Source organism: Prionailurus viverrinus, chromosome D1 (assembly GCF_022837055.1).
Source record: "Prionailurus viverrinus isolate Anna chromosome D1, UM_Priviv_1.0, whole genome shotgun sequence".
Classification (NCBI taxonomy): Eukaryota; Metazoa; Chordata; class Mammalia; order Carnivora; family Felidae; genus Prionailurus; species Prionailurus viverrinus.
The window spans coordinates 104,357,178-104,371,072 of record NC_062570.1 but is presented as its reverse complement, the minus strand read 5'-3'; the positions used below and the strand labels follow the sequence as shown (position 1 = coordinate 104,371,072).

Here is a 13,895-nt window from a genome sequence, read left to right as displayed (position 1 = left end):
CCTGCTACCTGGGCTGATAATTCTGATAAGGGTCTATCTGAGGGACAGCTGTCATTCTAATGGGACATCTGTTAGGCTAGGTAGCATGAAGGACATCTGCCCAGATGTAGAATCGCTCCTCTGTACTGCAGCAATGAGAGAGAATGACCAGAAGGTCCTTCCAGGTTAGATCAAAAGACTAGAGTCAGGCTCCGGAATTCCTCAGTAAATTTGCTAGGATCCTCAGAAAACTGGCCTAAGCACTCATGGCACTGCCTGAGATCGGAGATCAAAAAGGGAACATAAAAGGGCACCAGGGTAGCTCAGTCGGTTAAGCATCTGACTCTTGATACTGGCTCAGGTTGTGATCTCCCGGTCATGAGATCAAGCCCACATCAGGCTTCATGCTCAGTGGAGCCTGCTTGGGATTCTCTGTCTGCCCCTTCCTGGCTTGCTCGCATGCGTGCACTCTCTCTCTCTCTCTCTGTCTCTCTCTGTCTCAAAATAAATAAACAAACTTTAACAAAATAAAGGGGGTGGGGAGCACCTGGTGGCTCAGTTGGTTAAGCGTCGGACTTCTGCTCAAGCCATGATCTCAGGGTTTGTGAGTTCTAGCCCCACATTGGGCTCTCTGCTGTCAACACAGAGCCTGCCTTGGATCCTGTCTCCCTCTCTCTCTGCCCCTCTCCCACTCAAGCATGCACTCTCCCTCTCAAAAATAAACATTAAAACCAAATAAAAAGAGGAACATACACTCTTGTGGTCCCCTAAGGTCCACCTGCCATCTCCTGGAGGGGGCAAAGAAGCTCTTTCTTTTGGCCTGAGTCTGGTAATGGAGGGTAGATGGATTGATAGGGTGGGAGATTAGTTGCTTAGGCTGAGGAGCCAATGGCTGTTGGGGTGTTAATCTGGTCTTGGGTTGTTTCGAGGGGGAGTTACTGAGGGGAGCTACTGCAGGGAGAATTTCTTTCTTGGGGCCAAACATGTAAATGACCCCTTCCCACTGTGTATGTTTTACATTTCTCAGGGTCATCCCTGAGGGCCATAAAGGCCTGGATGTAAGGGATCCCTACCCACTCTTCTTGTCTCTTACTGGAGAGATCAAGTTGCAATATAGTTTTATAGTTAGGATTATCATTTTCTGACTAGATCTCTACCTTATATGGAGGCCAAGGAATGTTACAAAAGAAAACAAGCATTTTCCTACTTAGGCTGGCTTTCTTTCTTTCTTTCTTTCTTTTTTTCTTTCTTTCTAATGTTTATTTTTGAGAAAGAAGAGAGACAAGAGTGTGAGTCAGGGAGGGGCAGAGAGAGAGGAAGACACAGAATCCCAAGCAGGCTCCACACTGTGGCACAGAGCCCCATGCAGGGCTCAATCCAAGAATCTCAGCTGAAATTCAGAGCAGGATGCTGGACACTTAACTGCTGAGCCACCCAGGTGCACCTATTTAGGCTTTCTAATGGGAACTGATCCCAGTGTCTCAAAATATGTCCCAGAAGAAAGTCTTTGGGTATGGAAGTGGAATCTCCCATTGTCTTCAGGGAGAGAATTGACTCCTGTTAACTGAAAAGGAACAACTAAACCAGGCCTCCCAATACTAGAAGCCTGGAGTACTATTTCCCTGAGGAGAGTTAGCTCTCTCTCTCTCTGGAACCTAATAGGATCTCAATTGGGAACTTTTCTAGAGAGTTCCAAAGGCGAGTGGACTGTGGGCATCCCCAGCCTGCTGTCCATTCACCCGGTCATCATGGCTGTGGCCAGCATGCCATGTGATGACCCAACAACAGCCCTGGTGTCCCAGGGCCCACGTCTCTTCCTGGCGTCTGCCATCCAGAGAGTGACAACCTTCCGGACGACCCTAAATGAAATGATGCCTGATAATTAACCCTGATGTCCCGGGATGGATCCCTTGGAACCGAGATCATCATGATTTCAAGATCACTGAATATCCCACTCTCCTTCTGTTGATAGGCCTCTTAACAGTTGGTAGCAAACAACAGCCACCAGAGACAGGGGTCCCTTTGAGTGTCTAAGTATTTCTTGCCTGACCTGTTGAAGTCTCCTACTTGGTGGTTAGCTCTGGGGAAACTAACCTCTATTTTCCAGTTCTCTTTGCATCCCTGAATTATTTGGGTGGAGCCACATTTAATTAAGTGGTGGATAAGGCCTACCCACAGATCCACAGGGAGAGCTTTCTATAAGTGGGGTCCCTTGCCAGGGAGCAAAAGGGTTATAGCTTATTTTACAGTGATCTTTGCAGTCTGAGTTGGCAATCACGCAGCACCTGTGCAATGGGTGACAGAATATCTCCCAGGTCCCTGTGCCCCGCCACCAAAAGAAAGTGCCTATGTAGGTATAAGAGGAAGCGGCTGAAGCCACACAAGGAGGGGTCAGAGTGTCCCTGACCAAGAAGCAGATTCCTGCAGAGACAGCCTGGGAATATCAGTCACCTAGGGACCGGTGCAGAGGATCGCTGGTGTCGCTTGCACGAGAGCCCATGAAGCACTCTCTTACATGTCTGGGAGCACTAAGGAACAGTCCTATGTGTGCATACCCAGAGGAGCCAAAGTTTTAATTACCAGTGAGATGGAAAGCCCTATGGGATTGCTGTGCGTCCTGAGAAATAATCTCGGACACTTCCATACAACTTTTAGTCACTTAAGAGTGCCTTTCGGCTGGAAGGAGCAAGTGTCCCTTTATTCTTCGGAGCTGAACATTAGTTTCTCGTAAATGCTACCAGACCATCCGGTTCCCAGGTAGATCAGAAAGAGAGAGAGAGAACAACGGAATGGTGACTTGACTAAGCAACACTCCAGCCCGAGTGGTGGAAGTTGAGACTCACCGATGAAGAGGGTCCCTCAACACGCAGGTTACCTCCTTCTGACTGGTTCCCCAAAAAGATGTTGCCAGGTGGACTGGCGAGACCCGTCCGTCCGCTGAGGCCTCCACCCAGTGCATTCCAAGGATGTCCCTGGAGGCTCTGGGTCTCATCACAAGAAAGAATTCAAGGACGGACCAGACATAGTGGAAAGTTTATTAAAGTGAAAGTATGCTCTGGAGAGGTGAGAGCGGGCCGGCTCCAGGGAGAACTTGCACACTGGGGGTTTGGATGTCTACTTTCTATCGACAGCTGTTAACTAGGGGTGGGATATTTATTACCCGAGGCGGGGATGTGTTGAAAGCAGCGTTTCGCGCCTTTCCTTCCTTATTTGGTCAGGGGTTTCCAGCCTTCTTTGTCAGACACTTTGGGCCAGTCCAGTTTGATCCGGCTTCCTGTGGCTTTGCTGCCAGGACGGGCCTCTGACTTTCTTATAGCTGCGCTGTCCACGACTTCCCCTTTCCTGGCCTCCAGGTATCCTGTTAAAAGCTAACTAGCTTCCTACTCTAACCGGAGCACAGGACAACCTAGAATCACGAGATAAGGGGTGTGGTGCGATGATGAACAAACCAGGGAAGGGACTTAGGAGGATCTTGGATCCAGGAAGGAACTGGGGAAGCTATTACTGGACTTCCCAGGAATCCCGGTCTCCAGCTCAGATCCAGCTGCTAGCAGGAGGCCCTACAAGGTAGCTTCTCGGGCAGTGGCTAACTGCTGAGAGTCACTCTGCCCAGCGGGAAACTACGATGGTCTTAACTCTGGAAGAGGGAATGCAACACTGCACCTAAGTGGAAAAAAAAAAAACAAAAAACAAAAAAACGCGTTTGGGGAGGAGAACTCGCTCTTCGCCCACTCCGAAAAGCTAGAAGCAGACGAACACGCCTCCAAGCTCTTTCCCGGATTTTAGTGGTTGCCTCCAGCCAGCCCCTCTCTCAGTACGTCTCTGTTATTGGTCAGCATTGCCAAGCATCAGCAGTCACAGACAATATCCGGAACCAATCGTCTCCAATCCCCACCCCGTCTCTCCGCCAACCTGTGAGTGACATACACGCGAACCAATGAGAAATGAAAGTGGGGGATAAGAAAACGAGACTCCTTCCCCTTTTCCTCAGCTTGTTCAGCAAATGGTAGAAAAGGCTGAGCAGCTGATACCAACCACCAATCCGTAAGGATGGAACGGGGACGAAGAGAAGAGTGATGGGAGGGGGTGACGTGGCAGTGACGGGGACATACACTGAAATGAGTGGCGGAAACCCCGGCCAATCGGTGGTCGAATTGGCCGGGCACTCTGCATTCTCGGGTCCTCCCCGAGCGCCGGAGACTTCGGGAAAGCACCAATGAGCTTGAACATGAGTCTGATTGGCCTTCATTCGAGCCAATCATCGGCGTGCCTGGAGGACGCGTCCCACCCCGGGCTCTCACTGGGCGGTGTGGGATGACAGGCCCGAGAGAAATGCCAATGTCCTAGGGGTCCTCCGCAAGTGACGCTCGGCGGCACCAATCGACTGCCTCCTTCCCGGCGGCCGAGCCCTCCTCCCGCGGCGGGCCTGGCGGGGCGGGGACGCTGCGCGGCCGCGGCTGATGCGCTAGCCGTGTGGGGCGCTCCGGGCGGCGACGGCGGCTCTCGTAGGCGGTTCCGGTCCTGTATCTCGGGGCGGCGGCGGCTCATGGCGGCGACGGAGCTGAGAGGGGTGGTGGGGCCGGGCCCGGCGGCCATTGCAGCTCCGGGCGGCGGCGGCACCGGTCCCCCCGTGGTGGGAGGCGGCGGCGGCGGCCGCGGAGACTCGGGGCCGGGCTCCGGGGCCGCGCTGGGCACGGTGGCCGCGGCGGCGGCGGGCGGCCCGGGCTCCGGCGCCGGGGGAGTGGCGGCTGCGGGCCCGGCCCCTGCGCCGCCGGCGGGGGGCTCCGGCGGCTCGGGCGCCGGGGGTTCGGGCTCGGCTCGAGAGGGCTGGCTCTTCAAATGGACCAATTATATCAAAGGCTACCAGCGGCGGTGGTTCGTGCTGAGCAACGGGCTCCTGAGCTACTACAGGTAACTGCTTCCGGGGCGCCGTCCCCCACCGCAGCCCACAGTCCCCGCGCCGTCACCCTCTGGAGCCGGCCCCGCAGCCAAGGTCGCCCCAGGCCCCTTTTCGTCACCTGCGCGCACTGACAGCCCGCGACGCGAGCCCACCTGCGCGAAAGTGAACGCCCCGGGGCTTCCCTCTCCACCTGGGTTACCCGCTCTTGGTGCAATACCTTCCCCTCCGTCCCTGGCCTTTCCAGTTGTTCGGAGAGCATCTACTCTTCCATTGTGTTTGCACCAGCACGGCGGTGCAATGATGAATTCTGCGAGGAAGGCGCTGTCGTAGGTGCTAAGGGGCACATGTAGGAGAGCAAAGCCCCGGCATGGTTCGCAAGGAACTTACTGTGAAAGTCCCAGATCTTAGCTGTCTGTGCTGTCTTAGCTGTCTCCAGAATGCAAGGTTATTAGCAGCCTTTGATGTACCCGCCGTTGCTCTCTCCACGTTCAGGCACAAGGACACCAGGCACAGGGTGGCCTCCGTATCTCTCCCCTGTCTTTATGTCTCCCAGACTTGGCATATGCTTTCGCCTTCTGAACAGCCCATAACGGAGATGTGCCCTCCAGTGCTGCTTTTATTGACGCTGACCCCACCTCCCACCATGGGAATGATTCCAGTGGTCTCTCCGGTATTTCCGGGGTCTCTTTGGTTGGTTCGCTTTAAGTTTTATTAAAAGAAGAATCCATGTCTTTGGTACGATTACTTCTGTTCAACAGTGTTTGTTTTGGAATGTTTAATATATATATTCGTGGCAGCTCACAAGCTTGCCATAACTGTAGCATGCTTTTGGCTACTCCGGTTACGCCGGATAGAGGGGTTAAGATGCTGGATGTGGAGACAGGACATAAACATTTCCTGAGTACTGGACAGTTTGGGTAGTTTCATTGACTCCCAACAATAACCCTGGGGATCAGGAGATATTCCCATCTTACTGATGAGGAAACTGAGACTTAGTCTGGGCAACTATTCCAAGGTCTTGAGGAGTCAGGATTTGAAACCGGTTGTCTTCACACCATCATAACCTAAAACCCAAGTTAGTGTTACTTGAATCAATCAAATAACAGATAATTGCTTGCCTATAGCAAGTAAGTTTCTAGATTTCTGTTGCTATATACAAAATGTGTATAGTTTCTAGATCACAGTACTTTATACAAAATGTACAAAAGTTTCCACTGTTACTATATACGAAATGTATATAGTTTCTATATCACAGTACTTTATACAAAATGTATAAAAGTTTCCTTTAAGGGAGGGGCGCCTGGGTGGTTCAGTTGGTTGGGCGTCTGACCTGACTTTGGCTCATGATCAGGTTATGATCTCGCAGTTTGTGAGTTCGAGCCCCTCGTCGGGCTCCGTGCTGACAGCTCGGGGCCTGGAGCCAGCTTTGGATTCTGTGTCTCCTTCTCTCTCTGCCCCTCCCCTGCTCATGCTCTGTCTCTTTCTCTCAAAAATAAACATTAAAAAAAAAATTTGTTTTTAAAGTTTCCTTTAAGGGAGACTTTGCTTAATATAATGGCACTTCTAATTGAAATCTTTTTTGTAAAAAAGTCCTATTTGAGACCCAAAATGCTGTTAAGAGCAGCTCACTGTATTTCTTTTCCTCTGCACGTAGTCACTCTGCTACCAGGAGAAGTAGGGTGAATGAATCTCTTCCTCAACCCCACCGTATCAGCACTTAGAGGATTTTGAGGGGAAATTGAAGGTGGGAGTTGGAGGTTGTTGAGGGTGAAAAATGCCTTAGCACATCCTCACTGTTCCTGCCACATTGTGAACAGTTGTGTGGGTCATTTGCATTATTATATTCAGAATTGATTTTAATTTTAACCCTCTCTCAGTACGCATCCAGGATGATCGGTTTAAGGTTCGATCACACATCTAAAGTTTTAATGTGTGTTCCAAAGTTTTTCTCCTATTCAAGTTCCTGTTTTCCTGTCATACTGACCATCATCCTAAAGTTCGGTTGATTTGTATCCTAACTTGGCTTGTAAGTCACTATTAACACTGCTCATTTTCGTAAGTTGTGTATCAGCTGAGGACTTTACTGTGTGGTCTTTTTTCTCCAAATTCTTATCAGATCATCTTTCCAGGCCATTTGATTCTTTGATCAGTACCAGTCTTAATACTGATCTTGGTTGGACATTAATAACTTCTCTGTTGCTATCTCTTCAAGTACTTGTAACCACCTTTAACTTCTGTCTTACAAGAGTTAGGAGCACCTATCTGACTACAGATCAAACTGCTTCCAAAGCATACTGAATCACATATTGGGAAATATGCCATAGGCCTGTCTTTGCCAACTAAGATGGTCCCACCCACAAACCAACCAAGCAACAGGAACCAGGGTTATCAAATCTATGCACTACCTTCAAAATCACAGTGAAGTTCTTCCTCGCAACTATACTGGTGGTTTATTCTTCTTGACAGGGTGCTCTGTGTCCCCGTCTCCCTACAGTTATTTAGCTAAATTGTCATTTCTCCTGCTTTTCATGCCTCCAAAACCAGTCGTCTCCTCTATATGCCTTTTACAAAATACTGCTTTCTTTTTAACTGAGACCATATACTTCCTAGACCCATCCTGTGATGAACTGTCCTCATAGGCTTTGACGGGCCACTTCCCTCTTTTTACCCATCCTTGCATACACAGATACATGGATGCCCCATTACTTAAAGCCGTATGTAGAATCCTGGCTTTCCCAGACACATGGTGACAGGGCCATAGCATTAGTCTTCCTGACTAGCTTCCAGAGATTGAGTTACTATTTCTGCTGGCCTTAAAGGGAACTTTCTGGTCAGAAGGCACCACCTAATTAATACTGTGGTGCCTGAATAACTTATCTTGCACTCTCAAAACCATGTCTTTCCAGCCTCTGCACTAATCATTTATAAACAGAGGTGTATCGGCCTGAACCCAAGAGCTCCTGAGTCAAGCCTGCCTTACTCCTAGGGTTCCTTGGTATTTCTGCAACTGCTACAGACTTTAGGTGATTTGAGAAACTTCTTTAGTTTATGAAGATGACCCAGGCAGAAGAGATTCCTAGGAAGTGGCTTGTGAAAAGTTCCAGCACGTTGTGAGGAACGCAGTACAGGGTCCGAGCAGCACCTTTGGAGTAGAAAGCCAGGGTGAGCTGGCCTGTCAGCTGCGGGTCTGAAATTCAGCCTGCATTATTCATAATGTAACTGAAGCCAGGGGGCGGGGGAGGGGAGGTAAGGATAGAAAAAACAGGGATTCACATTACATCGTGGCAGGTGCAGGGGTGAAAAATGGCCCAGTCCAGTGAGACCCCCCCTGGCCATCCCCTACTGCTCATTTGTGCCTTTGAGGAAGAAAAACCAGTTTCATGTGACACACTGAACAATAGCAAATCTGTCTTCCTAAGCACAGTAAACAGACTTTCTCAAACATACCAAGTCTTCGTTTCTGGAGATGGGGTGTGTGTCATTTCTGGCACGCAGGAACTCTGGACGTGCCAGGTGTGTTGGGCCGCTTGGCTCCAGTGCAAAGGAAATGGCTCTGCTCTGCCCTGTGGCAGTTGGCCAGGGACTTTGACCTCTTTATGTTCCAAGTTGGTCAGGGAAAACTGTGGTCTCACCATGCAGGTCTCTGGGCAGAAGCAGCGGGGTGGGCGGAGGGGAAATTCACTCAGTTTGCAAGGTATACTGAGTCGTGCCAGTAGCTTGGTATTTTACATGAAGTAGCTCGTAGCCTGTTGTCACCAAGCAGTGATGTAAAGTTCAAAAGTTAGTCTATTAATAGAGCCGTCAGTCAGAGATGGGGAAAATTTTTACACCCAGTCCTCCGAGAACAGATTTGCTGAATCTTTCTTAGCTATTAATAGGATGGCTTAGGAGTTCCCGCCAAGCGAGGCCAGCGGACCTTTGGCAAGAACATATTCCAGAGAGAGTATACTACCTGGTGATTCTTTTAGGATTATTCTTTACCCCCACAGAAAGCTAGTCCTTTCTCTTTCCTGTCATTTGAGCTGTGGTCGATATTTAATACCCTAAGCATCTCAGCATTCCTTACACTTATGCAATATAATTCTAAGCGTAGTGTGACAGTTCTCATTAGGGCTGAGTTACAGTTGGGGGGGGGGTGCAGTATATGTAAAATGGAGCTATTCTTTAAGACGATGAGATTGTTACAAGAAATTTTGTTGCATGAGTTTATAAACCACTATTTTATAACTATATCCCGCTAAATAAAAAGGAATTCCTGCCTACAGAAGGGCACAAGGGAACTTGTTGGGGTGATGGACATGTTCTACAATTTGTGGAGGCGGCTACACAATTGTATACATTTGTCAAAACTCACTGCCTTACACACTTAGCATGGCCGGATTACCGTTGTATGTCGTGAATGCTCCCACGAAGGCTATTTCCAAAAGGCTGAGGGAGAGAGCTCAGAACTCCGAAACCACACTTACTGGCCGTGAAAGGAGAGCCCTACTGACGGTTTCTGGAATTTGAGGGAGCCATCTGAGGGAAAGAGTAGAACTTGCTGTTGCCTAGGACTACCGTATTTTTGAAAAGGGTCATGAGAAGACAAGGAACGTGGTGAAGGATACTCCATCCGTCAACTTTCTCCTTAGCTTGTCTTCATCTCATTATTGTAGGTCAAAGGCCGAAATGAGACACACCTGCCGTGGTACCATCAACCTCGCCACGGCCAACATCACCGTGGAGGACTCCTGTAACTTCATCATTTCCAACGGGGGTGCTCAGACCTACCACCTGAAGGCGAGCTCAGAAGTGGAGCGACAGCGCTGGGTGACAGCCCTGGAGCTGGCCAAGGCGAAAGCCGTGAAGATGCTGGCGGAGTCGGGTAGGGAGCGAGGCACGCCGCGTCGGGGACGCGTCCTGTTTGCCCCTGCTAGGCACGAATCTTACCTTCTCCCTCGCTGTCGTTCAGTTATCAACCGTCCCCTAGTGTGTCCGGCTTCTCTTTGTCACGCGGTGTCTCTCCCTGCAGCGGTGGCTTGCAACGGGGGGGCAGTGCTGCCCTGCAGGGGACACTAGGCAGTGTCTGGAGACATTTTTGTTGTCACAGCTGAGGCCTGGTGGTACTGCGGGCATCCAGTGAGTAGAGGCCAGGGATGCCGCTAAGCCTCCTGCAGTGCACAGGACAGCGCTCACAACAGAGATGGATCCGGGCCCAGATGCCAGTAGTGCCGAGGTTGAGAAACTATCCTGGAGGCGTGACAGGTGTCTTTTGGCTTTTAATGCCATTTGACCACCTTAACATTTTGAGAAATAATTATTTTATGGGTAGGGCAGTGTGAAGATGATTACAACTCACAATTTGGTTCTGTCTTTACTTTTTTCTTTCTCCCCTGACAGTTTCTTACTTATTTTTTACTTTTTTTTTTTTTTTAAGTAGGCTCCATGCCCAGTGTGGGGCTTGAACTCACAACCCTGAGATCAAGAGTCACATGCTCTACCAACTAAGCCAGCCAGGGGCCCCTTTCTTATTTTTTGTTTAAAAAAAATTTTTTTTAATGTTTATTCCTTTTTTGAGAGAGAGAGACACATAGATCATGAATGAGGAAGGGGCAGAGAGAGAGGGAGACACAAAATCTGAAGCAGGCTCCAAGCTCTGAGCTGTCAGCACACAGCCTGATGTGGGTTTGAAACTTACAAACTGTGAGATCATGACCTGAGCCAAAGTTGGACGCCCAACCGACTGAGCCACCCAGGCCCCTCTCTCATTTATTTCTTAATTGAGTTGAAACAAACCATCTTTATAGATTACCAAAATCATTACATGTGATACTTTTTTTTTTTTTAATGTTTATTTACTTTGAGAGAGGGAGAGATCTCTGTGCAAATGGCAGAGAGAGAAAGGGATTGAGAGAAAGAATCCCCAGCAGGCTCTGCACTGCCAGGACGTGGGGCTCAATCTCACGAACTGTGAGATCATGACCTGAGCCGAAATCAAGAGTTGGACGCTCCACCGACTGAGCCAGCCAGGTGCCCGTACATGGGATACTTTCTGTGAAAAATCTTCATTTTGCTACCTTAGTTTCACTAAAAAGAGCAGTCTCAACATTTTTTCTTCAAGGAAAATGCTAGGATTTCCCCTGTCCCAGCTGTTGATAGTTTAATCACACTGAGCTTATTCACTCAGACCTTGACCAAGATGGTCACCTGCTGGCTGTTGTTCATCTCCTGTTTTTCTTATCCCTTGTCACCTCCCACACTGGATTTTATATCTGTTGGTCAGTGAAAGGAAAATTCTCTGCTTGTAAGTTTTCTTGTAACGGGTTATATTTTGACTTTGGTCCTGCCTCTCGGTCTAGCAGACAGGGCAGGCTTTCCTTATTTCTTTTGTTTTGATGTTAGTGCTGATGTTAGCTCCCCCAAAGAAAGTGACACTGCTGGAAAAGCGTTTTGCTGTTGCAGAGTGTTAGGTATAAAACTGCTAGCGAAGGGTACGACATAGCTCTCTGTTGGATGTTTTGTTGGAGGGTCATTTAACACAAGACCTTGCGTCGCTTTCAGTGCTATGATGGCTTTCGTGTCAAATGAGTTCATCACAAAGTTCCCGAGCTCTCCTTTGGAGAAGATAAATCAATGGGTCTTTTGGTGATGTGGACATTGTTTACCAAGAGCCAGACTGCAACTCTCAACCCATTTCATACAGGGTTCTCCCATCACCCAACAGATGGTCGCTTAGACTGGGTTGGAACCCTCAAGCTTGAGTTCAGAGGCTCAACAATTCATTCCCAAGGCCAGGGGCCATTTAATTTCTCCCTCCTGTCCTCCGGGTCATTGGTTCTCAAAGTTCAGCGTGCATTGGAATGGCCTGGGCAACTTACTCAAAATGCAGGTCCTGGGCCTTGCCTCAGACCAGTGTAATCAGTTTCTGGGGGTGAGGCCAGAGCTTCCTTGGCACCTTTTAGAAGAATCCCAGGGGTGGAGGGATTGAATGTAGGGGTCAGAAGGTATAGACTTTAAGTTATAAAATAATTAAATACTGAGGAAGTAACATACCGCATGATGACTATAATTAACACTGTGTAGTATATTTGATAATTGCTAAGAGAGTAGATCCTAAAAGTTCTCATCACAAGGCAAATAAACATTTTTTCCTTTTTTTTTTTTTTTTGTATCTATATGAGATGATGGATACTAACTAAATTTATTGTGGTAATCATTTGGAAATATATGTAAGTTGAATCAGTATGCCTATATAGTGCCATGTCAATTATAACCCAATAAAACTGGAAGAAAAAAGAAAAGCAAAATAAATGCTTGTTGTGTGGCCCAGGGAAGGGGGGTGAAAGGAAGAACCACCCCAGGTGTCCGTGGCACCACACTGCAGTCAGATCGGTGGGGGGCTGTGAACCGCACTGTAGTCGAATCCTCTGGTAAGGGCAAACACCTGGTGGGTCAGATCGCCCGGCGTGAGAGCCGGTTTAGTTGTAGACAGTTGGTAGGGTTCCGACCCTCAGCCCTAGCATCCCGTAACTGGAGTCCTCTAACTCGCCCTCGGGCCCCCTGCAGATGAGTCGGGAGATGAAGAGTCTGTGTCACAAACCGACAAGACCGAGCTGCAGAACACCCTCCGGACGCTGTCCAGCAAGGTGGAGGACCTGAGCACGTGCAACGACCTGATCGCCAAGCACGGCACTGCGCTGCAGCGCTCCCTCAGCGAGCTGGAGTCCCTGCGGCTGCCCGCCGAGAGCAATGAGAAGATCAAGCAGGTCAATGAACGGGCCACACTCTTCAGGATAACGTCCAACGCCATGATCAACGTAAGTGCAGCTGGCACCTGTGTAGCTTTTTTTTTTTTAATGTTTTTAAATCATTTTTTTAAGGTTATTTATTTATTTTGAGAAGGAGAGAGAGAGAGAGCGAGCAAGTGCGTGTTAGCGGGGGTGGGGAAAGGAGAGGTGGGGAGAGGGAGAGAGAATTTCTGTCTCAAGCTGGCTCCGCACTGCCAGCGTAGAGCCCGGTGTGGGGCTCGAACTCCTGAACCGTGAGATCATGACCTGAACCAAGAGACCAAGAGTGGGACACACAACTAACCAAGCCACCCAGGCGTCCCCTGTGTTGCTTTTTGATTCTTCCGCTCTGGAAAAGTCATTCTCCCCAAGTGCCAGAAAATTGTAATTGATAAAGCACAGAACATTAGGTCCTGCTTCACTGCTCAGGGGACTTAAGTTACATTGTTTGTTGCATGAAATAGAACAGGCCGCACAGATGGAATGACTTTCATGCTCTGCTCCAGCCATGGGTCAGCCCACCGTCCCAGCGTGGGAATTAACTAGGAGTCCAGAGGTCCAGCCTTGCTTCTGCAGCTGGCAGGATATCTGCCGGTGATGTTAGTTGAGTCCCTTAACCTCTCCCGTTGTGGTTTTGTCTATTTGTTTTTAATCTAGCTTTATCTGTTGGATCTGAGAGGTCTCCATGGGTCCTTTTTACAGTTGTGTTTGAGCTTCAGGTCTTACCATACTTTGCTAGTGCATTCTGGCCTACAGTGTGGTAAGTGGGGGCTGGCCATGTGCTAGGGAGAGAAAGCTTTATAATATGAGTTAGTCCCATTTTTAGTCCTTGATTTCAGGGGTAACTCCAGGTGATAGAACAAAATACTCCAGTTTGGGTACTTTGCTTTCAAAAAGAAGGGACCAATCCTTCTGCCTCCTTACGGCTCCAGCCTCGGGTGGCTGTTGGTTTGTGGGCATTAGTGATGTATTTCAGATAGGAGGTGATAGTTCTGAAGTGAATACACGGTTTGAACAGTGCTGTTTCTCTGCTGGTGACCGATTCTCACCTGGCTGCTTGTTTCACTTAGCTTGCACATGAGAACACCAGAGTATGTGTCCTAAGGCAAGTGAAAAGAGTATTCTGAGAAAGGGCTTATGCTGGCTTTTCCTCTAATTAAATGGGATGAAATTACTTCACTAGGGCCAGGTTTTCGCTTGTTCAGAGAGCGATACTAAGACGTCTGCTTAGAACTAGTTTAGTTCACATG

At 48.9% G+C, this 13,895-nt stretch overlaps 1 protein-coding gene across 2 annotated transcripts in view; it reads left to right on the top strand.

Moving 5' to 3' along the window:
• The first annotated feature begins 4,131 nt into the window (after positions 1 to 4,131).
• The window catches only part of OSBP (oxysterol binding protein), a 36,191-nt gene continuing 26,427 nt past the window's right edge, over positions 4,132 to 13,895 (top strand). Inside the window, exons 1-3 of one of the 2 annotated variants that reach the window (XM_047878212.1) lie at positions 4,132 to 4,890; positions 9,535 to 9,743; positions 12,425 to 12,675. In XM_047878212.1, the coding sequence (XP_047734168.1) occupies positions 4,526 to 4,890; positions 9,535 to 9,743; positions 12,425 to 12,675 (825 nt within the window). In that variant the 5' untranslated portion in view covers positions 4,132 to 4,525. The remainder of the gene's footprint in view (positions 4,891 to 9,534; positions 9,744 to 12,424; positions 12,676 to 13,895) is intronic. The other variant, XM_047878211.1, reaches the window with a different exon arrangement.